This window comes from Bombina bombina, chromosome 11, assembly GCF_027579735.1.
Source record: "Bombina bombina isolate aBomBom1 chromosome 11, aBomBom1.pri, whole genome shotgun sequence".
Lineage (NCBI taxonomy): Eukaryota > Metazoa > Chordata > Amphibia > Anura > Bombinatoridae > Bombina > Bombina bombina.
Genome location: NC_069509.1, coordinates 82,511,031 through 82,538,992, shown reverse-complemented (window position 1 = coordinate 82,538,992; position 27,962 = coordinate 82,511,031). Strand labels below are relative to the sequence as shown.

The 27,962-nt window shown below is 40.5% G+C and overlaps 1 protein-coding gene across 8 annotated transcripts in view; it reads left to right on the top strand.

Moving 5' to 3' along the window:
* MPRIP (myosin phosphatase Rho interacting protein) overlaps positions 1–27,962 on the top strand; it is a 384,980-nt gene that overhangs the window by 327,621 nt on the left and 29,397 nt on the right. For 6 of the 8 annotated variants that reach the window (XM_053694605.1, XM_053694610.1, XM_053694609.1 and 3 more), the window contains 3 exons: positions 10,990–11,545; positions 17,397–17,513; positions 18,870–22,472. In XM_053694605.1, the coding sequence (XP_053550580.1) occupies positions 10,990–11,545; positions 17,397–17,513; positions 18,870–22,472 (4,276 nt within the window). The remainder of the gene's footprint in view (positions 1–10,989; positions 11,546–17,396; positions 17,514–18,869; positions 22,473–27,962) is intronic. The other 2 variants (XM_053694612.1, XM_053694613.1) reach the window with 1 other exon arrangement.

The following is a 27,962-nucleotide window of genomic DNA, read 5'->3' as shown; positions in this document are numbered from 1 at the left end:
CTCAAGTGAGGGGAGTAAGCATGGTACTGCATCATTCCCTCCTTCGTCTACACGAGTCTTGCCCACTCAGGAGGCCCCTAGTACATCTAGCGCGCCAATACTCCTTACTATGCAACAATTAACGGCTGTAATGGATAATTCTGTCAAAAACATTTTAGCCAAAATGAACCCTTGTCAGCGTAAGCGTGGCTGCTCTGTTTTAGTTACTGAAGAGCATGACGACGCTGATATTAATATCTCTGAAGGGCCCCTAACCCAATCTGAGGGGGCCAGGGAGGTTTTGTCTGAGGGAGAAATTACTGATTTAGGGAACATTTCTCAGCAGGCTGAATCTGATGTGATTACATTTAAATTTAAATTGGAACATCTCCGCATTTTGCTTAAGGAGGTATTATCCACTCTGGATGATTGTGAAAATTTAGTCATCCCAGAGAAACTATGTAAAATGGACAAGTTCTTAGAGGTGCCGGGGCTCCCAGAAGCTTTTCCTATACCCAAGCGGGTGGCGGACATTGTTAATAAAGAATGGGAAAGGCCCGGTATTCCTTTCGTCCCTCCCCCCATATTTAAAAAATTGTTTCCTATGGTCGACCCTAGAAAGGACTTATGGCAGTCAGTCCCCAAGGTCGAGGGAGCGGTTTCTACTTTAAACAAACGCACCACTATTCCCATAGAGGATAGTTGTGCTTTCAAAGATCCTATGGATAAAAAATTAGAAGGTTTGCTTAAAAGGATGTTTGTTCAGCAGGGTTACCTTCTACAACCCATTTCATGCATTGTCCCTGTCACTACTGCCGCATATTTCTGGTTTGATGAACTGCTTAAGGTGCTCGATAGTGACTCTCCTCCTTATGAGGAGATTATGGACAGAATCAATGCTCTCAAATTGGCTAATTCTTTCACTCTAGACGCCTCTTTGCAATTGGCTAAGTTAGCGGCTAAGAACTCTGGGTTTGCTATTGTGGCGCGCAGAGCGCTTTGGTTGAAATCTTGGTCGGCTGATGCGTCTTCCAAGAACAAGCTACTAAACATTCCTTTCAAGGGGAAAACGTTGTTTGGTCCTGACTTGAAAGAGATTATCTCTGATATCACTGGGGGTAAGGGCCACGCCCTTCCTCAGGATCGGCCTTTCAAGGCAAAAAATAGACCTAATTTTCGTCCCTTTCGTAAAAACGGACCAGCCCAAGGTGCTACGTCCTCTAAGCAAGAGGGTAATACTTCTCAGGCCAAGCCAGCTTGGAGACCAATGCAAGGCTGGAACAAGGGAAAGCAGGCCAAGAAACCTGCCACTGCTACCAAGACAGCATGAAATATTGGCCCCCGATCCGGGACCGGATCTGGTGGGGGGCAGACTCTCTCTCTTCGCTCAGGCTTGGGCAAGAGATGTTCTGGATCCTTGGGCGCTAGAAATAGTCTCCCAGGGTTATCTTCTGGAATTCAAGGGACTTCCCCCAAGGGGGAGGTTCCACAGGTCGCAGTTGTCTTCAGACCACATAAAAAGACAGGCGTTCTTACATTGTGTAGAAGACCTGTTAAAAATGGGAGTGATTCATCCTGTTCCATTAAGAGAACAAGGGATGGGGTTCTACTCCAATCTGTTCATAGTTCCCAAAAAAGAGGGAACGTTCAGACCAATCCTAGATCTCAAGATCTTAAACAAATTTCTCAAGGTCCCATCGTTCAAGATGGAAACCATTCGAACTATCCTTCCTTCCATCCAGGAAGGTCAATTCATGACCACGGTGGATTTAAAGGATGCGTATCTACATATTCCTATCCACAAGGAACATCATCGGTTCCTAAGGTTTGCATTCCTGGACAAACATTACCAGTTCGTGGCGCTTCCTTTCGGATTAGCCACTGCTCCAAGGATTTTCACAAAGGTACTAGGGTCCCTTCTAGCGGTGCTAAGACCAAGGGGCATTGCAGTAGTACCTTACCTGGACGACATTCTGATTCAAGCGTCGTCCCTTCCTCAAGCAAAGGCTCACACGGACATTGTCCTGGCCTTTCTCAGATCTCACGGCTGGAAAGTGAACGTGGAAAAGAGTTCTCTATCCCCGTCAACAAGGGTTCCCTTCTTGGGAACAATTATAGACTCCTTAGAAATGAGGATCTTTCTAACAGAGGCCAGAAAAACAAAGCTTCTGGACTCTTGTCGGATACTTCATTCCGTTCCTCTTCCTTCCATAGCTCAGTGCATGGAAGTGATCGGGTTGATGGTGGCGGCGATGGACATAGTTCCTTTTGCGCGCATTCATCTAAGACCATTACAACTGTGCATGCTCAGTCAGTGGAATGGGGACTATACAGACTTGTCTCCGAAGATACAAGTAAATCAGAGGACCAGAGACTCACTCCGTTGGTGGCTGTCCCTGGACAATCTGTCTCAAGGGATGATGTTCCACAGACCAGAGTGGGTCATTGTCACGACCGACGCCAGTCTGATAGGCTGGGGCGCGGTCTGGGGATCCCTGAAAGCTCAGGGTCTTTGGTCTCGGGAAGAATCTCTTCTACCGATAAATATTCTGGAACTGAGAGCGATATTCAATGCGCTCCAGGCCTGGCCCCAGCTTGCGAGGACCAGGTTCATTCGGTTTCAATCAGACAACATGACGACTGTTGCGTACATCAACCATCAGGGGGGAACAAGGAGTTCCCTAGCGATGGAAGAAGTAACCAAAATTATTCTTTGGGCGGAGTCTCACTCCTGCCACCTGTCTGCTATCCACATCCCAGGAGTGGAAAATTGGGAAGCGGATTTTCTGAGTCGTCAGACATTGCATCCGGGGGAGTGGGAACTCCATCCGGAAATCTTTGCCCAAGTCACTCACCTGTGGGGCATTCCAGACATGGATCTGATGGCCTCTCGTCAGAACTTCAAAGTTCCTTGCTACGGGGCCAGATCCAGGGATCCCAAGGCGGCTCTAGTGGATGCACTAGTAGCACCTTGGACCTTCAAACTAGCTTATGTGTTCCCGCCATTTCCTCTCATCCCCAGGCTGATAGCCAGGATCAAGCAGGAGAGGGCGTCGGTGATCTTGATAGCTCCTGCGTGGCCACGCAGGACTTGGTATGCAGATCTGGTGAATATGTCATCGGCTCCACCTTGGAAGCTACCTTTGAGACGAGACCTTCTTGTTCAGGGTCCGTTCGAACATCCGAATCTGGTTTCACTCCAGCTGACTGCGTGGAGATTGAACGCTTGATTTTATCGAAGCGAGGATTCTCAGATTCTGTGATCGATACTCTTGTTCAGGCCAGAAAGCCTGTGACTAGAAAGATTTACCACAAAATTTGGAAAAAATATATCTGTTGGTGTGAATCTAAAGGATTCCCTTGGGACAAGGTTAAGATTCCTAGGATTCTATCCTTCCTTCAAGGAGGATTGGAAAAAGGATTATCGGCAAGTTCCCTGAAGGGACAGATTTCTGCCTTGTCGGTATTACTTCACAAAAAGCTGGCAGCTGTGCCAGATGTTCAAGCCTTTGTTCAGGCTCTGGTTAGAATCAAGCCTGTTTACAAACCTTTGACTCCTCCTTGGAGTCTCAATTTAGTTCTTTCAGTTCTTCAGGGGGTTCCGTTTGAACCCTTACATTCCGTTGATATTAAGTTATTATCTTGGAAAGTTTTGTTTTTAGTTGCGATTTCTTCTGCTAGAAGAGTCTCAGAATTATCTGCTCTGCAGTGTTCTCCTCCTTATCTGGTGTTCCATGCAGATAAGGTGGTTTTACGTACTAAACCTGTTTTTCTTCCAAAAGTTGTTTCTAACAAAAACATTAACCAGGAGATTATCGTACCTTCTCTGTGTCCAAAACCAGTTTCAAAGAAGGAACGTTTGTTGCACAATTTGGATGTTGTTCGCGCTCTAAAATTCTATTTAGATGCTACAAAGGATTTTAGACAAACATCTTCCTTGTTTGTTGTTTATTCAGGTAAAAGGAGAGGTCAAAAAGCAACTTCTACCTCTCTCTCTTTTTGGATTAAAAGCATCATTAGATTGGCTTACGAGACTGCCGGACGGCAGCCTCCCGAAAGAATCACAGCTCATTCCACTAGGGCTGTGGCTTCCACATGGGCCTTCAAGAACGAGGCTTCTGTTGATCAGATATGTAGGGCAGCGACTTGGTCTTCACTGCACACTTTTACCAAATTTTACAAGTTTGATACTTTTGCTTCTTCTGAGGCTATTTTTGGGAGAAAGGTTTTGCAAGCCGTGGTGCCTTCCATTTAGGTGACCTGATTTGCTCCCTCCCTTCATCCGTGTCCTAAAGCTTTGGTATTGGTTCCCACAAGTAAGGATGACGCCGTGGACCGGACACACCTATGTTGGAGAAAACAGAATTTATGTTTACCTGATAAATTTCTTTCTCCAACGGTGTGTCCGGTCCACGGCCCGCCCTGGTTTTTTTTTTTTAATCAGGTCTGATATTTTATTTTCTTTAACTACAGTCACCACGGTACCATATGGTTTCTCCTATGCAAATATTCCTCCTTAACGTCGGTCGAATGACTGGGGTAGGCGGAGCCTAGGAGGGATCATGTGACCAGCTTTGCTGGGCTCTTTGCCATTTCCTGTTGGGGAAGAGAATATCCCACAAGTAAGGATGACGCCGTGGACCGGACACACCGTTGGAGAAAGAAATTTATCAGGTAAACATAAATTCTGTTTTTTGTTCCTTTCGTTAGGACAAATCACAACGACCGCAATCCTCATCCAAGTCCGAGCAGCCCAAGAGTACTTGGAAGCCGGCTCAGTTCTGGAATAAGTCCAAACAGACTAACAAGCATGAAGAGGCGGCCCCTGATATCGGATCGAGTAGGGGGCAGACTGTCTCTTTTTACAGACGCTTGGTTCCAGGATGTACAGATCCTTGGGGTCCTGGAGGTTGTATCTCAGGGATACCGGATAGGATTCAAATCTAATCCGCCCAGGGGAAGATTCCTACTCTCTAGACTGTCTACAAGACCAGAGAAGAGGACTGCCTTTTTAGGTTGTGTACGGGATCTCTCCTCTCTAGGAGTAATTGTACTGGTACCTACAGCATAAAGAGGTTTGGGGTTTTATTCAAACCTTTTTGTGGTTCCAAAAAAGGAGGGAACTTTTCGTCCAATTCTGGACTTAAAGTGCCTAAACAAGTTTCTGGGTGTTCGCTTTTTCAAGATGGAGACAATACAGCCAATCCTTCCTCTGTTTCAGCAAGGACAGTTTATTACCACCATAGACCTGAAGGATGCATACCTTTCCACTCCGATACACAGGGTGCATTTTTAGTTCCTGAGGTTTGCCTTTCTGGACCAGCACTTCCAGTTCGTTTGGCCTAGCTATTGCTACAAGCATATTTACGAAGGTTCTGAGGGCTCTTCTAGTGGTTGCCAGAACACGAGGTATTGAAGTAGCGCCTTACCTGGACGATATCTTGGTACAGGCACCATCTTTTCATCTAGCTACAAGAATACTCGGAGTCCCTTCTCAGTCTTCTTTAATCACATGGATGGAAGATAAACTTGGAAAAAAAGTTCTATTGCTCCAAGTACCAAGGTGAATTTCCTGGAGACAATAGACTCCATAGCCATGTGAATATGTCTCACAGATCAGAAACGTTGCAAGCTAATTACTGCATGTCTTGCTCTCCAGGCCTCCTTCAGGCACTCAGTGGCCCAGTGTATGGAGGTGATTGGACTCATGGTGTCCTGTATGGACAACATTCCCTTTGCCAGGTTCCATCTCAGACCCTTACAACTATGCATGCTGAGACAATGGAACGGCGGCCATTCAGATCTGTCTCAACAGATTGTTCTGGACAAGCTGTTGAGAGACTCGCTCTCTTGGTGGCTCTGTCTAGATAATCTGTCCCAAGGCACGTTCTTCTTGAGACCATCCTGGGAGATTGTAACTAAAGACGCAAGCTTTTCCGGCTGGGGAGCCATTTATGTTTCCAAGAAGGCACAAGGGCTATGGAATAAGGAGTCCTCCTTTCCGATCAATATATTGGAACTCTGGGCAATCTTCAATGCCTTGAAGGATTGGCCCCTTCTGGGTTCGTCCCAGTTTATCAGATTCCAATCAGACTATATAACCTTGGTTGCCTTCTGGCACCTTTTATACCCTGATGTTTCTCCTTTTCCTTGTTCTCTCCGCAGAATAATGGGGGGGGGATATATTGGTATATTTAAGCCTTTGGCTGGGGTGTCTTTGCCTTCACCTGGTGGCCAGGTGTTGTATTTCTCAACAGTAAGGAATGAAGTTGTCGACTCTCCCTGCAATGAAGGAAAGGAATTTATCTGGTAAGCATAAATTATGTTTTCTTCATAAATGGAAAGAGTCTACAGCTGCATTCATTACTTTTGGGACTTCAGAACCTGGCCACCAGGTGGAGGCAAAGACATCCCAGGCAAAGGCTTAAATACTCCCACTTCCCTCATACCCCAGCCTTTCGTCCCAGAAGGTTGGCAGAGAAGTGTCTGAAGTTTGTTTGTCTCTTATGGAGGGTAGTACTCTTTGGCATGGGGTGAGAGTTTTAAGTAATCTTATCAGTCTCTCAGTAAGGGCTTGGATGAAAGTTAGAGTCCGGAGATGCAGGGAGAGTCTTTCTGTGAAACAATTCCGACTCATGTTAACAGCTCCACAAGCAATCGGCATTGTCTAACTTCGCTTCGCTGCCTGCTTTCTTCTCTCAAGTCCATGGCGGTGGTGCTGCTACTATCCGTTACACTTGAAGGGCTGTGTTCCTGTTCCACAGAGTAGATTCAGGTAAGATCGTTTCTTTTACTTCATCAGAATGTACTGTAACTTATTTGTTTCCTGTAAGGGCCATCTTGCGGGACTTATAATATAAAGAATATAGGGTCTCAGTGAGACTCATTTGGTTTCTTGGAACCGAGGGTTAATATCTCCTGAGGGGGATTATTGAACAGGGTTTTTTTTTAATCATGTTTGTGATGCAATCTGCTTATGTGTAGTGTTAATTGGGCTCCTGGCTGGAACATAAAGGCCTTTGGAAGTGACGCAACCTTATGGTTGGGCGTGCTTTTTTTGGACTATACGGTTCACCTTGTGACTGGGCGTGTTTACGATCTGGTCTTCCATTTCCGCATTCCTAACCGTGTGGCGATGGAGAAATTCTAGTCTGCCAGTGTCTGGTTCATAGGAGGTGGTGAGTGCCCCAGCTATTGTGGGTGTCAGGTGCCGTTTTGATTTTGTTTTCTTATAGTCCATATTATATATTCTTTTTGAGTTATTAGAGGACCCTATTCTTAACGGATACGGGAATCCGCAGTATTCTACTTCGAATGGCTCACCTCCATTAGACATGGGGGATGACGTAATCTTCTGATTGTCGTTTCCCAGTTTTGTGGAAGATCAGGGTTCCGTTTGGCTGGTCCTACGGGTATGCCTGTTCATCTGGGCGTTAACCTACGGGTTGCTTTATATTTTCTTTTATCCGGTTAGCATGTCTTTTTTTTATTGTTATTTGTGTTTCCTTCTGGAATTTTCTCTGGGATCGATCCTTGCTGTTTACTGCTGCAGAAGTTTGTCACGGGACATGTTAGTCTTATGTTTGTCTGTTATTCTCTTCCCCTCTGAGGGAGGATTTAGGCAGCATGACAGTTATGACCCTGTCTGCAGGCTGGTCCTGCTCAAGTTCAGTTCTTCTGTTTCGTGACTTGTTCAGACACGTGGCGCCGGTTCTTCCCTAGAGCTAGGGATGATCTGCATCGAGGTATGCCCTTGCTTTGGACGTCTTGTGGCAGTTCAAACGCCTATGGGCTCTAGTGTCTTGGTTCGAGATGCCTTGGCTCCTTTGGGGTGTTGGATTTCCGCAAGGGATGGTCTCTTCCTTGGGTCGGGACTTGCGAGGTGTTCTCGTTATCAGGGCTGTTCTTGATATTGCATTGAAATCTCCCTGTAGGTCTGTTTTTTATATCAGATGGGGTGTTGAGTTTCTGGGATATTGTTTGTTTTTAAACAATTGGGGGCTCAGACCTGTCATCGCTCTGGTTCTTCCGATTTCTGAGGCTTCCGCTCAGCGTTTTCCCTTGTGGTTCCCGTTGCGGGTTGATACCTGATTTTTCAGACTTCAGGGTGGGTTCAGGGTTCTCCACTTCCAGAGAACTTGGGCTATGACCTTTGGTCTGGCTAGTTGACCTGGTTCCGGTTGACCAGGTTTTATGAGGCCAATGCTCATGGGGCTTGCCTTACGCTTATTGAACGGTTTCCCTTGGAAAGTTTGCTTCGCATTTCTGCAGGCGAAGGGTTGGTAGGGTATCCGCTGCAGCTTGTGTGATAGCAGGCTAATTTCCAGGGGGATTCCTTCTAAGTTCATCTGCGTTGGAGATTGATCTCTTGTTCAGTCTGTGGCCTTGTGGGCAGGTGCCTGTATTTAATGACCCCTTTTTTCGTAGGGGGGTTTGTTCTCCTCCTTACGGAGGTGTGGTCCTTATCTTAGGACTTCTCCTGGATTAAGGTGGTAGAACAGAGGATTTAACCTATGTTGAATAGTATATACTCTCTGGGTTGTTCTGTTCTATCTGGAGTCTTGCTGAGACTATGTTGGGCCTTTTTTTGCAAGATTATTCAGCCTTTTCGTCTGTCGGTAAGGAGTTTCGGATGGGCACCCGAGCCCTGTTGGAATGGCTGGGGCCATTCTTTTGTGAGCTGGTGGGCGTGTTCCTTTGTTCCCCTGTTTTCAGACATGCCGTCGCTTGGGCTGGCCCGGCTGGGAGTAGGTTCTGAGATTGTTGTTCATCTTCGGGGGTGCAGTGGGACTCGCTGAGGTTCTGTGTTTCTCCCTTTTTGAGACCTATGTGTCGGTCTGGCGGCTTGGAATGCCTGGAGTGTGCTCTCTGTCCTGGAGTTTTTGCAATCTGATCTCTTGTTTGGCCGCTTTTTACTTCTCAGCAAGTATTTCTTTCTGTGTCATCCTGATGACTGCGTGTTCTTGACTCAGTTGTTTGCTTCATCTGGGTCTGCTACACGTATTATATGTTTGAATACTTCAGTATTCTAAGTTCTGACGTTTTGAGGACTCAGTCTTCAGTTGTCTTCTTAGGTGCTTTCGCCCAATGTTGAGTGGCAGGTTTTCTCTGTTCCGATGCCCGGTCCTGATACTTGTGGTTTTTGTTTGGTCTGGACGTTGCCTCCCATTATTTGTCGGGATCCATTTGGGTCTTTGTGAGCTGGGCTCATTCTGGGAGTTCTTCTTTATGGAATTTGTGGTGATCTTTCGGTTTCCCTTTTGGTTCTCCTTGCCCTATCCCTTTGGGAATTTTGGGCTGGTGTTGCCTTCACTAGTAAGGGGTGTGTGGTTGGGGACCGACTGCTGGGAGACAGTGTCTCCTGGAGGACTGTTGGCTCAGTTGAGTCTGTTTTTACGGTCTCTAGCTAGGTTTCCGGACTATCTGCGGGTCAGTGTCCTTGTGGCTTTTTGTCTTTTCAATTTTTCTTGGCTTCAGGCAAAGCAGGGTTTTGTTGGGTAGTGGTTTCAGGTCTGGTGCCTACAGAATGAGCCGCCTCTTGTACCCCCCCCATCTTGTCATTCAGTGTCCTCTATAGCTTGGGTATTGTTTTCCCAAAAGTAATGAAGGCAGCTGTGTACCCTTTCCTTTTATGAAGAAAAACTTAAATTATGCTTACTTGATAATTTTATTTTCTTCAGATGGAAAGAGTCCACAACTCCCCACCCGTTTTTTTTTTTTTTTTATGTGGGGCGTCTGTATTTTTATTCTTTTGGCACCTTTTCACCCTGATATTTCTTCTACTGTTCGTTGTTTCTCGGCAGAATGACCGGGGGATGAGGAAAGTAGGAGGAGTATTTAAGGCTTTGGCTGGGTTGTCTTTGCCTCCTCCTGGTGGCCAGGTTCTTATTTCCCAAAAGTAATGAATGCAGCTGTGGACTCTTTCCATCTGAAGAAAATAAAATTATCAGGTAAGCATAATTTGTTTTTGTTTTTTGCAATATCCTGTTTTTAAAAGTTCTCTGCTCACGTTCACGCGATTTGCTGCAGGTCATACTTGTTTCCATTGCTGGTATTGCCAAATGGGAAATTACCAGAAACGCTGGCCTCAAATGAGAGATACAAAAGCGTATATATGAGTTTATGTCTGTATTTGCAGCTAGTCGTCTGTACTTTTACATCGTTTTTTTGCAAAAAAAATAACAACTGCAGGACACGAATTATGTAACATTTAAAGGTACATTCCGGTCAAAATCTAAATGCACTTAATTACATCTTTGAATAGAAACATATTTGTTATATACATGAATTGGCAAAATACTTCTAGTAAAAGTTATCACTGTTTTAGTGTCAACATTTTTCTGCACGTGCATGTGAAGCATAGCTTAGATATTCTCAATGCACAAGCATTTTAAATAATGTAGCTGCTCAGATCATCAGTGGGGCTTGTATCATGTCAGCAATTAACAAATTAAGTCATTACCAGATAGTACAAACACTTTAGGCTCTCTGAGCAAGTGTTCTGTTTAAAATGCTGGGTCATACTTTAAATACAATTTTGAAGCAGCTATAGCTTTTATTTTGCTAATGCATGTATATTACAAAAATGCTTCTGTTCAATACCAATAATGCCTATATTTACTGTCCCTTTAATGCAACCATAAAAATAAAATAAATAATTCAGTATTTTACACCGTATCAGAATTTAATTGTAGCTTGAGAGGGCACATCTGCAAATTATGTACGTGGCCTCTAGTAATGTCCACAAAATTATTTAGCTCAGTGTAGTAACCATTTGGCCTGAAGTTGTAGTTAGAACGGAGCTTATTTTGTGAAAGTTTTTTGTTTTGTAGTTGGAATGTTGGTTGCTCCTTTTTATAAACTTGGCATTTGCTTAGTTTAATCATTTTGTGTCCTCTTCCAGTCAGTTCTGTACCATCTGTTTGAGATGATCAGGTGAATAAGCGCAGTGCAGGTGCAGTACTTGGTATATTATAAGTTACTGTGTTTATTTTCATTGTCTTCTCTCAGCTCCCTGCCAGAGGAGAAAAGTAAAACCTCCATCGCATCCTCCTACAACTCCAGCTCCTTACACAGTGACAAGCAGGAACCTGACCATTCAGATACAGAAGTTGAGCAGAAGAGGAGCCGAGCAAGAGAACGCAGAAGGGAAGGCCGCTCTAAAACGTTTGACTGGGCTGAGTTTCGTCCTATTCAGCAAGCGCTGGCGCAAGAGAGGGCTCAAGCTGCAGAGGCTTTGAAGTCCTTGCCCTCCTATGATACCACTGACTGCAAGACTGACTTGGGGGAGTTAGAGAGAGAGAGAGCCCGTCGTAGAGAGGAGCGTCGGAAGCGTTTTGAGAGCACAGATTCCGTGGAGGAGTCTACGGGAGAAGACGCTTCTCGCATGGAGGTTGACAAAGGGCCAGTGTCTCCGAATGTTCAAGTGGAGATAGAACAGCGCTGGCAACAGGTGGAGACCACCCCTCTGCGAGAAGAGAAGCAGATACCAATATCACCCCTGCCACTCTCTAGTACCACTAAAAACTGCCCTTCAGAAGACATTACTGCCCACCTGGAGAAGCAGGTATAAAACTATTGTTGTTGTTTTAGGTTTATGTTGTGATAATACAGGTTTAAAGGGACACTAATGTCAATATTTAACTTTCACAATTCAGATACAGAATACAGTTTTAAGAGATTTTCCCAATATACTTCCATTATTAATTTACTTTCTTAGGTACCAGCTACTACTGATTAGTGTATATGCAACTGTGATTGGCTGATTGCTGTCACATGGTACAAGGGTCTGGCAAGTTAAAGTCAATTATCCAAATAAGTGTAAGTGCTATTGTATTGTTGTTTTATTATGCACTTGGCGATTAAGCAATTCTACTGTATTTAATGATCCTTTAAAGGGATACTTAACCCAATTGTTTTCTTAATTTTAAACAGCTTTCTAATTTACTCCTATTATCAATTTTTCTTTATTTGAAAAAAGAAGGCATCTAAGCTTAAGGAACCAGCCAATTTTTGGTTCAAAACCCTGGACAGCACTTGTTTAATGGTGGATGCATTTATCCACCAATCAGCAAGAACAACCCAGGTTGTGAACCAAAAATGGGCCGGCATCTAAACTTACATTCTTGTATTTTAAATAAAGATACCAAGAGAATGAAGAAAATTTGACAATAGGAGTAAATTAGAAAGTTGCTTAAAATTTCATGCTCAATCTGAATCATGAAAGAAAAATTTTGGGTACAGTGTCCCTTTAAGGTTTACTAGATATGACTAACACAATATGTATAACTACAGTGTATGTCTATAGTATAACCAAAATAAATATAACAGAAGCTACAGAACGATTTAAAAAATAAAATATGCTTCCAACAAAAAGGTCTACCGAGTTGGTTTTACATAGATGTTTGTGTACAGGATACTTCGGCACATATAATAATAGCTTATAACTGCATGAAACATACAACAGATAGAACTATAAGAATATGAATAAAAAACAAAGTATTCTGACCGGACCTTTAAATTGTCCAAGTCGGCTTGGTATTTTTCTTTTAGAGTTGAGATGCTTCTTTCCATGTGTTGAGAGTCAAGTTCCTCCCTCAAAACTTACATTTTTGCTTTTCAAATAAAGATAGCAAGAGAATGAAGAACAATTGATAATAGGAGTAAATAAGAAAGTTGGTTAACATGACATTCTCTATCTGAATCATGAAAGAAAAAATTTGGGTTCAGTGTCCCTTTAACTATGAAAGGGAATCAACAGATGTTTGTGAGTGATTTATACAGGCTATTTAAAAATAAATATATACATAAAAGTGGCAAATGTTACATTTGCATTGTTGAAAAGTCCAAGAAAGCAGCACCACCATAAATTCAAGAATTTACTTTTATTCCATCTTACAGAAGCAGGTATAACAAACCAAGACTACGTTTTGGGTTACATACCCTTAGTCATGTCTCAAACAATATGTGCACCTAAGCACCTTCAAATACCTTTTACACGGCTCAAGATTTTGCCAGCCGCTTCAATAACAAAAGCGACTCCATCAGAAATGAAATCAGCTCTCAACATACTACAAGGCTCTCCCACCCCCTCAAAAGGTCACAATTATCCAAAACCCACCTAGCCATACATTTTGGCTCTTTTGCCCCTGTTCCCGAGGAAGTTTCTGCCTTTAATACTGTCCCCTCGACCCCATCCCCTCACAGCTACTTCCCTCCCTCTCTTCTACCCTTACCCCTATACTCACGCACATCTTCAACCTCTCCCTCAGCACCGGTATATTTCCCTCATCTCTAAAACATGCACTGGTCACACCTATCCTCAAAAAAACCTTCTCTCTATCCAACCTCCCCATCCAACTATCGCCCTTTTTCCCTACTCCCTCTTGCCTCAAAACGTATTGAAAAGCTAATATATGCATGTCTATCCTATTTGCTTACATTAAACGCCCTCCTTGACCCACTGCAATCTGGATCTCACCCCCATCACTCCACAGAGACAGCAATCGTTAAGGGTAACCTACTTACATCAAAATCCAAAGGCCACTTCTCTCTGCTTATCCTCCTTGATCTGTCTGCTGCCTTTGATACTGTTGACCATCCTATTTTGCGCCAAACCCTCCAATCCTTCGGCATTTGCGACACAGCTCTCTTGCGGTTCTCTTCCAATCTGTTTAACCATACCTTTAGTGTAACCTTCTCTAGGGCATCCTCTGCCTGTTACCACTTTCTGATGGGGTATCGCAAGGCTCTGTCCTTGTTCCCCTTCTCTTCTCAATCTTCACGTCATCATTAGGTTCCTTAATAAAGTCCCATGGGTTTCAATATAATTTGTATACTGATGACACCCAAATCTACCTCTCTGCACCAGACCTCCTCTCTTTCCTTGCTAACTCGTGTCACTAATTGTCTTTCTCATATCTCAATTTGGATGTCCTCTCACTACCTTAAGCTAAATCTCTCTAAAACTAAGCTCCTTATTTCCCCCCTTCTTTCAAAATCACCCCCCCCAATTTATGTATGACTGTTGATATAACTCTATCATTACCCCCTACCTTGCATGCCCGATGTCTTGGAGTCACACTTTACTCAGATTTTGACTAAGATTTTTCTTTCTCTCCTCACATTCAGTCCTTGGCTAAAGCCTGCTGCTTCCACCTTAAAAACATCTCTAAAATTAGACATTTCCTTACACAAGACACAACTAAGATTTTAATCCACTCTCTCATCCTTTCCCGCCTCGACTACTACAACTCCATCCTCTATGGTCTCCCTAGCTGCTTTACAATATATAATGAATGCCTCTGCCATGCATGTCGCTTTTTATCTGCTGCACCTTTCTGCCAATCCCTTCACTGGCTTCCTCTTGCCTCCAGGATTAAACACAAAATTCTCACTCTGATATATAAAGCCCTCAACTGCACTGCTCCCCACTACATCTCAGACCTTGTCTCCAGATACTCTCCCTCCCGTCCCCTTCTCTCTGCTCATGACCTCCTACTCTCCTCCTCTCTTGTTACCTCCTCACACTCCCGTTTACAGGATTTCTCCAGACTGGCTCCTATCTTGTGGAATTCTCTGCCTTGCTCCACAAGGTTTCTCCCCTAGTTTTGAAAGCTTCAAGTGCTCCCTAAAGACTCTACTATTCAGGGATGCATACAACCTATGCTAACCTTTCCTAACTCCATTGCTTTCCCTTTGAACCCCTTAGCATGTAAGCCTATGAGCCCAGCTGTTTGTAGATCGCCTTCATAAGAGATGACTACAACATTGCAACTCTCAGCAGGGCCCTCTACCCATTTGATCCTTATTAATGTTATCTTGTATACCGCCTATGTTTATAGCGCTGCAGAGTCTGTTGGTGCTCTACAAATAGATGATGATGATAATGTATAACTCCTCCCCTCTCATCATGACATAATTTCTGAAAAAAAGATTGGTATATTTAAAATTGCAACCTACACAATTAAATACAGATATGAAAAACAAAATACAGAAAGAATATCCATTACAAAAACAAATTCAATTCATAATCTCTGTTAATCCCTTTAGGGGTTAATGCATCAAGCTTATGAATTCCAAGCATTTCCTTCCTTTTTAAAATAAGTTCACTATTACCTCTCCTTCTTGGAATGGGGGGACCCCAATCTATTATTTGATATCTTAATTGTGAAATAGAATGATCTGCCTCAAAAAAATGGCACGCCACAGGTGCATCGTGGTCCTTCCTCCTAATGCTAGATACATTTGTTATTCATGTTTTAAATGTAGGTGGTGGTTTCTATAGGCAAAATCAGCTTTTTCAAATGACAAAACGTAAAGCAACTGTTTGGAAGCAATTAAATATACTCCAGCCTTTAAAATGGACCATTATCGGACCAGTAAATAAAGTAGATTTGCATAATCAATAAATGCATGATAAGAAGACAATGAAATAGCACTTAGTTAGAACTTCAAATGAGTAGTAGTTTTTTTTTCTGATGAATTTCAAAGTTTGTCTATTTCCACTCCCCCTGTACTATGTGACAGCCATGAGCCAATCACAAATGCATATACGTATAGTCTGACTTCTCGCACATGCTCAGTAGGAGTTGGTGACTCAAAAAGTGTAAATATAAAAAGATTGTGCACATTTTGTAAATGGAAGTAAATTGGAAAAGTTGTTTAAAATTGCATTCTCTATCTGAATCATGAAAGGGACACTAAACCCAATTTGTTTCTTTCATGATTCAGATAGAGCATGACATTTTAATCAACTTTCTAATTTACTCCTATTATCCATTTTTCTCTGTTCTCTTGCTATCTTTATTTTAAAAGCAGGAACGTAAATCTTATCGGCCTAACCATTTTAGGTTCAGCACCATGGATAGCGCTTGCTTATTGGAGGCTTACATTTAACCAACCAATAAGCAAGCATAACCCAGGTTCTTAACCAAAAATGGTCCAGTTCCTATGCATCACATTAGTGCTTTTTAAATAAAGATAGCAAGAGAACGAAGAAAAATTGATAATAGGAGTAAATTAGAAAGATGTTTAAAATTGCATGCTCTATCTGAATCATGAAAGAAAAAAAAATTGGGTTTAGTGTCCCTTTAAAGTTTAAAGGGACAGTCTACACCAGAATTTTTATTGTTTTAAAAGATAGATAATCCCTTTATTACCCATTCCCCAGTTTTGTATAACCAACACAGTTATAATAATATACGTTTAACCTCTGTGATTATCTTGTATCTAAGCCTCTGCAAACTGCCCCTTTTTTCAGTTCTTTTGACAGACTTGCAGTCTAGCCAATCAGTGCCTGCTCCCAGATAACTTCTCATGCACGAGCACAGTGTTATCTATATGAAATACGTGAACTAACACCCTCTAGTGGTGAAAAACTGTTAAAATGCAATCTGAAAGAGGTGGACTTCAAGGTCTAAGAAATTAGCATATGAACCTCCTAGGTTAAGCATTCAACTAAGAATACCAAGAGAACAAAACAAAATTGGTGATAAAAGTAAATTTGAAAATTGTTTAAAATTACATGCTCTATCTGAATCATGAAAGTTTATTTGGCCTAGACTGTCCCTTTAATTTAACCTGTGTACCTTTTAATCACATTAAAGTGGAGAAATGTTAGAATAGAATATCCCTTTAACATTGTTTCAGCAATATTGCTAGTTTAATCTGTTGTGTCCATGATGCTATGACCAAACCACATAGTGTAAAGGAATTCAATCTCCCTTGTGGCGGTATATTTGTAGTATAATCACTTGGATTATCATGGACAACACCGTGATCTGTAGTGTTGCAGAAGTGATTTGAAAACGAAATTAATTTATTGCTATAGGGCACTATAACGGTTTTATCTAGTATAGCATTAAATATTCCTGGCAACAGAAAATTCTTTTGTTGCCCTTGTCCTTAGTAGAAGATAGGTGCAGGTGGCCTTATCTGTGTAAATATCCAATGGGTTACAGCTTGTACCATTTAAAGGGACATGAAACCCAAATTTTTTCTTTCATTTTTCAGATAGAGAATACAATTTTATAAAAATGTCCAATGTACTTCTATGAGCAAATTTGCTTTGTTCTCTTGTTATTCTTTGTTGGAGAGATATCTGTATAGGTAGCGTGCACATTTCTGCATCTCTACATGACGGGAAATAGTGCTGCCATCCAGTGCTCTTGCAAATGTACAACATTGTTGCAAAACTGCCTTATAGTGCTGCAGGCACGTGCACACTCCTGAATTTACCTTTCTGCTTTTCAACAAAGGATAATAAGAAAGTTGTTTTAAATTGTATGTTCTATCTGAATTATAAAAGAAAAATTCTGGGTTTTATGTTCCTTTAAAGAACTGCTACATTTCTATACATGTAGGGCAACATATTAAGACTTTATTATTGACTTTTTTTTCCCCCCTCGCTTCTGCAGCTAGAGCAAAGTCAAAAGGAGGTGTCTGACCTCCTTGAGCAAAACCTCGTCTTGCAGCAGCGACTTAAAGAAGCATTGGAGCAGCAGCAGAGCGCAAGGGATGGATATGTTTTGCAGGTAGGGGCGCCATTTCCTTCCTGTCTGATCAGCCATTTCTCTGGCTGTCAGTCTTTTTAACGGCTGTAGTTTTAGAGAGATCTGCGCCATCTTCATATGCATGCTCCTCTCGCAGATCCATCCATAAAAACAAGCCTATAATGCTAATTACAGTGGCACTCAGCCTGCTCTTCACCATACGGAGTATTGTTGGTATGATTAAAAAAAAAATGTAACATGATTTGTGAATGTCCAATACTTGTAGGCCAATGCCTGAGATAATGTGACACATTAAGTTGTGTTTCTGGTGAATCCTGAAATTCCTTGGGTATATGTTTTCTATATCATCTTTCAGTGACAAGCTAAGTGCCACTTCTTCATCCATCTTCAGTGTATGGTCCACTCAGATAGCACTTGTATCTATGCATGCTTCGTAGGTATTCTCTGTAGAAGACTTTACATGGACCTTCCACTGAAGAGTTGACTTCTTTCTCTTTCATTTTCTTGCCGAGAGATGCTTCTCAGCCCATGAGTATCCTTAACTTTATTCCAGTGATATGTTTCTGGGTGTTCTCACTAACATGGCCTTTATTGCATGGTTTCATTTTAAGCATGGTATACGTCTAATACATCACTGAGTGTCACATCTATGGGCTTTTTTTACCAGTGCTGTAAAATTGAAGAAGTCAGTCTAAATTCTCCAGCTTCTGACAGTGATCTGCCGTATTCTGCAATACATCTGCGTTTCCTTTGCACGACCTACTGTGAGCTGTGTTTTTCTTTGCATGTTTGTTGCTTTGAAATCTAAACTATTTTTTTTTTCTTCCTACTTTCTTTTTCCCCCCTGTGCTTTCATTTTGTTTAAGTAATATTTTATTAGTAAACTGATGTGAAAAAAACAAAAAACTCATATAGGCATGAATACACTATTAGGATTAAAATCTATTATTTTTACCCTGCATGTTTTAGGAAACCATATAATTTCAGTCTCATCACCCTGAATCTAGACTGGAAAAAAAAAGCATTGTATTGTTTTTTCCATAAAACAATATTAAACAATGAAAAGATTTTGTTTGCGCTTGTTTCCAACCTTTCTTATCTCTCTGTTAGTTCTTTGAATCCCCTCTAAATTTATTTTATTCTGTTCCCCAGTAGACTTTTGTATGTGTTTTATTTTTTTTTGTTTGCACCAATATCACAGCCAATCAGAAAATTTCTTTAAAATTGTATAGTTTGGGCAAATTGATTGTTAAGAGTTTAGGTAGTAATCAAAAGAGGCAAGAGGCCTTTTTGTGGTCCAGAATGACCAGAGGTGTGACACTCAGATTTGGGGACAGAGAGTGTTACTAATTTGAGTGTTTAATCAATTTTTTTAAGACTGAATTGGCAGATCCTTCACCTGATGCTTGGGAAAGACTCCATAAAGTCAATGAAGACCTTCAAAATGAACTGGAGGCTCAAAGCAAACGTCAGGAGCTGCTCAGTCATCAAATGCAGACTATAAAACATAGCTATGGAGAAGCCAAAGAGTCTATCAGACAGCATGAGGCCGAAATTCGTAGCCTGCAGGCACGTCTCAGCAGCACGGTTACTGAGCTCTCCATAAAGGAGCAAGCCCTGATAAAACTGAAAGGAGATTTGGAGATAGAAAAGGAAAAAGTGAGGGAGATAATGGAGGAAGGGCAAAATACAGAAGCTTCACTGACTGCACAAGTGAGGGCCAGCCAGCAAAAGCTGAAAGAAGCAGAGTCTCTGCTTTTAGTCAAGACTCAAGAATTAAGGGAACTTGAAACTGAACAAGCTTTGCAGAAGGACTACCAGAAGGAAATGCAGAGACTACAAGACAAGCTTGCAGAGCTGAGCTTTCAGCTGGCAGCCAGTGAACAAGCACAGGTTCTGACAGAAGAGAGACTGCAGAAGAACTATGAGGAATTACTTGTGAGTTGTGAGAAGGAGAAGCAGCTTTTGCTTAATAATCTTAAAGAAACAGAGGAGAGGCTTGTGGAGTATGAAGATAGGCTCCAAGAGAATGAACAGCTGATGGAAGTTCTGCAGAAAAAAAAACTGCATGCAAATGCTGAAAACAGTATAATAGTCCATCACCTTGAGGAGCAGCTGGTGAAAAAGGAATCCAGAATTCAAAAGCTGGAGGAATATGCCAAAGAGCTTGAAGAAGAAATGAGTAGATTAAAGTCAACATGCCAAGAAATGACTAATCAAATTACAGTTTCAGACACTGAAAATGCGGAACTACAAGTCAAGCTAAAGATGCGAGAGGTGGAATATTATGAACTAGAAAACTCCCTGACTAAAGTGTCTGAGGAACTACTAAGCATCCAAAAGTCACTAAGAGAAAAAGAAGAGGAATTTCGGAGTATCTCGGAAACGCACAGCAAAGTTGTGGAAAAAAAGGACCAGGATATTAACGAAGCACTTGTAAAGATGGCCGCTTTAGGATGTAGTTTGGAGGAGACTGAAATTAAATTGAAAGCCAAGGAAGAAGCCTTAAATAGGTTTTACAGTTTTAGTTCAGAACCTCAAGCTAAAGAAATTGAGAAACTGTGTGTGCAGTTGGAGGCTGCAAAAAATCGGATTGTAGAATTGGAACAGAATTTAAAAAAAGGAGATGCAGGTAATGAAGCAACAGGAAGTGATATCATGGAGGTTAGTCCAAGTCAGGTCGATTTCTCTTTAAATCCTGCAGTACTAAGCAAATATTTTTCTACAGCAGAAGGAGGGCAAGACATTGGAGCCAAAAGGCAAAGGATACGTTTTTCCAGCATCCAGTGCCAGAAGTATGTGCATGGGGATTGCTCAGAAAAGACATGGACAAGTAGCACTTCATCTGATACAAGCCAAGATCGGTCTCTATCAGAAGAAAGTGCGGCTTCTGAAGCAATACCTCTATGCCTGTCTTCTGTAGCTAGTGATACTGAGAGCTATCTTTCAACAGTCCACTCTCTAGAGACCAAGCTCTATGTAACCGAAGAGAAATTAAAGGACGTAACTTTGAAGCTGGAGAATGAGAAAATGTGTCATCAAGAGACACTGCTGAATCTTCACAGCCAATGGGCAATAACAGAATCCAGTCTTAGAGAGCAGCTTCAGAGTAGCATAAACCAGATCAGTACATTAGCTAAGCAACTGAAAGATGAAAAGAAAGAAAACTTAGAATTAACAAGGTGCTGCTCTGTAGGGATTCAGAAAGAGTCAGTTTGCTTTTCAGATGAAAGTAGTAATATAAGTCTCCTTAATCCTGAATTCAAAATAGATGAAAATGATTCCACTTTGTCCGACACAAAATCTGCTCTATTGAACACATTTGGTAGCTCCCACCAAACTCAAAGTGAAATATTTGATGAAGGCTATTCAACAATCGTGCAGGGCGCTGATTGGAATACTTCAGAAGATACTGGTGTACAATCCTCTGGAGACCCTCTCCGGATATTTACTGATAAAATAAGCTTTGTGTTTAGCTTGATTAACAAAATAGCAGATGCTTTAAAAAGCACAAATCCAGAGACTATACAGATTATGCAGAAAATAGACCATACTTCAGAGCCTAGTGGATTATGTGACAGTAGATCTCCTGCTGATATATTGGTAAATAAACTGAGCTTGGAAAGAGAATTTTGGAGTAGAGCTGAAAGTCTTGGTACAACAATAGTAAAACATTCACAAGGCTCAGCTTGTGTGAGTGAAATACATTCGTGTTCTTGTGAATGTCTCCAGACTCTAGCTGATAGTACTTTAATCAAGACTGAGCTTAGTTTTGTAACCCAGAAGATGGAGTCTTATTGTCAATATATAAATAAACTTGAGACTGAACTTCAAAATACTAAAGCTGCACTACGGGAAGGGGGTGTAATTGATAGTGCCACTGGATCATACGGATGCCTGGAAACGCAAGCTGACCAGCCTTGTTCTTCTCATTACTGGTCATTGAATCAGACAGTGAGATTAAAGGAGTCCTCTCTAAATGATGCATTTTCATTTCAGGATGAACTTTCAAACTGTTTAAAGGAAAAAGCAGACCTTTTAAAGAAAATTTCTGCCACTATACTGTCTATGCCTTCTCATGAATGTCAAACGGATGTCCAGAAACTCCTAGACATCTCCAAGCAGCTATCCAGTTGTAGCCAAGCACTTTGTTGTTGTAACTCTTCAACTTTGCATGTATGGGATGCTGTAGCGCAGGCTCAGATGTACTATGTTGCATGTAAAGCCAGGTTAGAATGTGAGAGAGAGGCAGAAAGTAAGAGAGATGATCTGTGGCACAATTACTCCAATACTCTGACCAGAGTACGCCAGGAATACGAGGAGATGCTACTCCAGAAGCAGAAAGAACTTTCGGATTTAATAGCTCTAAATCAGAGAGAACATGAAATATCTCAAGCTATGAGTAGTCAGTCTGAAAGTGCTAAGAGATGCTTCAAAGAAGCAGAACTGAAGTTCAATGAGAGTATGTCACAGCTAAAATGTTACCATGAAGAGGAGATCAAAAACCTTATGGAAAAATGGACTGAAATGGAGAACATATTAAAGGGTGAAAATGCAGAAGCCATAAGTAAACTAGACTCTTTAGAGCAGGTGAGACAAGATGCAGAGAAAAAACATAAGGAGCAAATAGAAGAGTTACAGTCAACATTCCATAACAAGATCCAAGAACTTAAGTCCTTGCACAGAGCCGAATTTATTTCTCAAGAAGATCGATACACCTGCAGCATCCGCCAACTACAAGATACGCTCGATGCCTACCAGAGTGATATGCCATCTCCAAAAGGAGAAGTCCGTAAAAGTTGTGTAGGAAGAGAGCATCAAGATTCTAGCAAGACAGACTCCATAAAGGCTTTGAGAGAGAGAATCCTTGAACTGGAGACAGAGGTTGACATAATGAGGGAGGAACTTGACTCTCAACACATGGAAAGAAGCATCTCAACTCTAAAAGAAAAATACCAAGCCGACTTGGACAATTTAAAGGTCCGGTCAGAATACTTTGTTTTTTATTCATATTCTTATAGTTCTATCTGTTGTATGTTTCATGCAGTTATAAGCTATTATTATATGTGCCGAAGTATCCTGTACACAAACATCTATGTAAAACCAACTCGGTAGACCTTTTTGTTGGAAGCATATTTTATTTTTTAAATCGTTCTGTAGCTTCTGTTATATTTATTTTGGTTATACTATAGACATACACTGTAGTTATACATATTGTGTTAGTCATATCTAGTAAACCTTAAAGGGACACTGTACCCAAAATTTTTCTTTCATGATTCAGATTGAGCATGAAATTTTAAGCAACTTTCTAATTTACTCCTATTGTCAAATTTTCTTCATTCTCTTGGTATCTTTATTTAAAATACAAGAATGTAAGTTTAGATGCCGGCCCATTTTTGGTGAACAACCTGGGTTGTCCTTGCTGATTGGTGGATAAATTCATCCACCAATAAAAAATTGCTGTCCAGAGTACTGAACCCAAAAAAGCATAGATGCCTTCTTTTTCAAATAAAGATAGCAAGAGAACAAAGAAAAATTGATAATAGGAGTAAATTAGAAAGTTGATTAAAATTGCATGCTCTTTCTCAATTACAAAACAAAAATTTTGGGTTCAGTGTCCCTTTAATTTCCAAAAGATATTTATAACATTTTTGCATCTACAAGTAGAATTGTTGCAGGGTGGCACCTGTTGAAAGCGAACTATATATATCAGGGCATGCACATAAAAAAAGGGGGGCTACCTGTATGTGAAAAGTGAAAATGTGACATTTTACGTAGTGCTCGTAATTTGTGTCTAAAATAATCAGAGCTCATATATTGTCAGGTAGAGTTAAAATAACTTTAATGCTTAAAACTTTCCTTTTTTCAGTGTTATTTCCATCTCTGCATTTAGTTTGAAAACATTTTTTTAATTGAAATGCCAGATGGGTATGTATTATTCTTGTTGGTTTGAAACTATACAATCTAGAACCGCAATAATGATACATATAGATAATACTATAATAAGATAATATATAGATAGATCTTTCGTATGCTCTGTTGGAACATATATATTTGACTTCATTTTTTCTCAAGGTTGGCCAACAGAGGATTATATAGCATCTCCTGAAAAATTAATGCTTTATAAAAGGTTGCTACTCTACACACAGTTTCCAAAACTTCTAAAGAACACACAGAATATTCTTTTCTCAGCCTGGAATACATGCAGTAGTAATGGACACAGTAACAAATACAAGTCTTGTATTTTCTGTTCTAGCTAAAGCTACTATGGTCCTGATTATGCTTAATGCTAAAGTCATAGTAGCATCTTATATCACCAGGAGAACACTTCACACATTACTGGATATTGTAGATGCTGGCTTCAAAGCTAATATTAGTAGCTTATCATTTAAGTCTAACATGAACAGCACTTTGATGCTATGATTGTCATGCTCTGAGGAAAAAGTATATTTGTTCCCAGAATTAAAGAAACAAATACTCCAAGGTCAATTTCTCACTGACTTTGGCAACTTATGCAGTTTCACTTATCCAGATGTTTGTATCAAATTATAAAGTTGTCTCTTAAACTGTGAATCTCAATAATTTGAGGCTAAGATAGAGGCAAAGCTACACCCTTCACTCAGCATGTCATTTAGCCTGTCAAGGATTGTCAAGTAGGACCACACCTGATGCTATTTTCTCAGAATTTCCATGACAGACAACCATTTCCAATTTGTGTCTTACATGCGAGCACAGAGACTGTGTCCTTCATGGTAAAGACACCGATGTTGGAAAAGAGTCATCCTGTTCCCAATCAATGAGCACAACACCACATGAAAGTTTTTTTTTTTTTAAGTTTGTGTCTGGTGGAAGCTAATGGGAAAATGTTCTTTTGTTTGATGGTGCCATGGATCAGGTTGTAGACGTGCAAATTAACTTTATGAAGCATGACATGCCAAAATAAAGTTTTCAACTTGTATTTTCATTCAAAGAGGACAAAACAAAGATTGTTCTTTTGTTTGAAATTTCAGACTGGAACGGGGCACATAATTCCATATCCGTAATCACATTTCAACACCCCAGGATTAGTAGCAATGCTGTAGAATCAGTTTATGGTCCCAGTTGGCAGTCAGGACAATTGTCATTTTCAAAATTGTTTGGACAATATGGTAAATTTTCTTTTGACTTTTACAAATGTCAATAGGGTATAAATCCAAACATTTTTTGAAGTGTGCAGAAATTTATCTTCTAGATATCACAGAATTTAATTTCCTGGGATTAAGTAATTATCAAGCATATTTTATCAGGGACCAATTTTTTTTTTTTTAAACAATTTTATTGACGACCGTCAACAGCTGATGGCTTCAGAGATCAAGTCAAGAGGTTTGTGAGGTAGTTTACATTCTCTAAAGGGTTTGCAGCAGACCCATTCACTATATGGGGAGATTTTCTACTGCTCTGGGTTTTCCTCTTTTTTTTTTTTTTTTTTTTTTTTTTTTTCTCTCCATCCTTTGTATCCAGAGCAGAAATAGTGGCCATTCTGCCATACTTGTCATGGAATCCTTGGTTTCCATTACTTATGAGAATACATTTTGACTTTCCTTGTACTCTTCCTCTGTCTGGACATACTGATACAATGTCCCTTTTTAATCCAGATTACATCTGTTGACTTGAAAATTTATCAGCATTGTTTGGAGAATGATGGAGTTTGTGATCATTAATTGAATACAGAGGTGCTGTCTGACAAAGTATCTACTTTTTGAGACTAACCCAAAAAAGTAAGGAGCCAGGGATAAAATTCTATAAGCCAGTGGCTTCCTGGCTTCCTGGGTTTGTCAAGCCCTGCCTTAGGTATTTATATTATGTATTTACAGATGAGCCCAGAAGTCTCTTGTCTATCAATTCTATCAAGAGCCTATTCAAGCTTTGTATAAGTGCTTCTTGTCTCATCTGAAATTACTTACAGCCATTGAACACCTTAGGAATTATTTTGAACATTTATTCGAAGCATCCTTTTGGAATAGCACATTTTGCCATTACCTTGCTCAGAGTAGCTGAGCAGATGTTGTCTTCTCATTCTTCTTAGTTGGTTCTCCAATCAGTGCAAATGTTTTTACTGAGGTGGCATCTGACTTTATTTCCACTCAAGACCTCTGTATACCCTCATTGTATCCTCCATAGAAGCTGTTGAATGAGAAGTAACTTGTAATTTTCATATCCATCTTATTAGAACAAAAGGTAAACCAGACTAATGAGTTGATGATATATATACCTCCAACTATTATGATTTCTTGGTGGAACATTAGACTATTGCTTCTCATCGAATTTGGCGGCGCTGTGTCACCCCCAGGAGATCCATGCAGCTCACGTCCTCTGAGTTAACCTGACTTCTTTCACCTCCAAGATAAAAGGCTCAAAATAGTGTAGCAAGTTTCAAACAGTGTGGTAGGCGCACAAACAGGTTATACTCACAATATTTCAGTTAAAATCGGCCTTTTATTAAAAACTTCACAATGGTGTCTTCAGATGCAGCTTCAGGTTTATTTAAAATACAACTCAACGCGTTTCGGCTAAAAAGTCTTTATCAAGAGCATAAAAGTACAACTTGCTCAAGAAATTCTTTACTTTTATGCTCTTGATAAAGGCTGTCAGACACAGCCGTTAAGGTAATGACAAGTGCATCTCTTTCGTAACTTCCTTCCCACTTATTGCACAATTGTGCATAAGCATTGGTTGCATGCAGGTAGGCAGGCTAAGTAAGGTCAGCAGCCATACTAGTAGGTTGATATGTTTTATTTTATCAAGATACCAAGAGATCAATGCCAATTAGATAATAGAAGTTAATTGGAAAGTTGTTTAAAACGGTATGCTCTTTTGAATCATGTAAGTTTAATTTTGACTTTACTGCCCCCTTAAGAAAAAGGTACACGTTTAAAGGCATATGAAACCCAATTTTTTTTCTTGCATGATTCAGATGATGATTCATGTCTATGAATAAGGCCTGACGGCCGAAACGCATACAACAGCTTGCTCACTGCTGTATTTTACTTTTTTACTAAATTGCTATTATCAATAAAGGATTTTTTTTTATATTTTACTCTAGTGCTTTGCATGACTCGCTGGTTTTTCATTTTGGATGATTCAGATAGAGCATGCAATTTTAAGCTCCTATTTTTCTTTGTTCTCTTGGTATCTTTATTCGAAAAAGCAGGAATCTAACCTTAGGATCTGGACCATTTTTGGTTTAGCACCCTGAGTAGCGCTTGCTTGATTGGTGGCTGCATTGTGATGCTGCATAACTGTAAAAAGCTGACAACAAAATATCACCTGAACAACATTTCTGTGTAAAAAAGGAAGATATTTTACCTCAAAAGTTCTTTAGCTCACAATAGTAAGTGCTCTGTGAACAGTTATACTTTAGCTACTATACGTAGCATGTTGGGGAAAAAACAGCAGATGCCAATTAGCTTCATCAGTGGTTTCATAGTACACTTCCTTAAACTGAGGGACTTAACATGGCTGTGCCTGCACTTGTAAGATGCACGCTCCCTTGCAAGTCCTAGGACTAGCATCCTGATTGGCTGCTTAAAGTCCTTTTTCAATGGGATGTGGCTAAAATTATTTCATGATTCATATAGAACATACAATTTTAAACTACTTTCCAATTTACTTCTATTATCTAATTTTCTTCATTTTCTTGTAATCCTTTGTTGAAAAGCAGGGATATAAGCTCAGGAGTGTGCACGAGCCTGTAGCACTTTATCGCAACAGTCTTATTTTTTTTTTATTTTTTTTTTAAACGCTAGGGTGTGAAAGCTTGAACATAATGTATATTGTTTTTTTACTATACAAATAAATGTTGTAGTTAACACTGGGTAATTTTAAAGTGAAGGTAAACTTTGATGAATGAAATCCCGTTTTTTACAAATACTATTAAAAACAGGGGCACTTTCATTCATCAAAGTTTACAAAGCAGCCGTTTTGATTAAAAGCTTACCTCTCTTCTTTGCACAGCCAGAGCAGCTTCCCTCACCCGGAGATCCTCTCTTCACACGTCAATGACTAATCCGGCTTCCTCCAATCACGGCTTTCCCCCCAGGGTAGTTATTGCCTGAGGCCATGTCGTGATTGGAGGAAGCTGTGAAGAGAGGATCTCCAGGTCGGGAAGGTAAATTTTTAAACAAAACGGCTGATTTGTAAACTTTGATGAATGAAAGTGCCCCTGTTTTTAATTGTATTTTTAAAAAAATGGGCTTTCATTCAACAAAGTTTACCTTCTTTTTAAGGCCTACATTTTTGTGACCATGATAAAAAATAGTTTCCATTCTTTTCTATGTAATAAGAAAGAGTTCTTAGAATATATACAGATTTTTTTGTATACTTTTGTTCTCTATATATAGCTATCATGTTTTATATTCTAAATGTTCGTTAGTTTTTTATTTTTTATTGAAATAATTTTATAAAGTTTTCAGACTATACAAGAACAGAAAA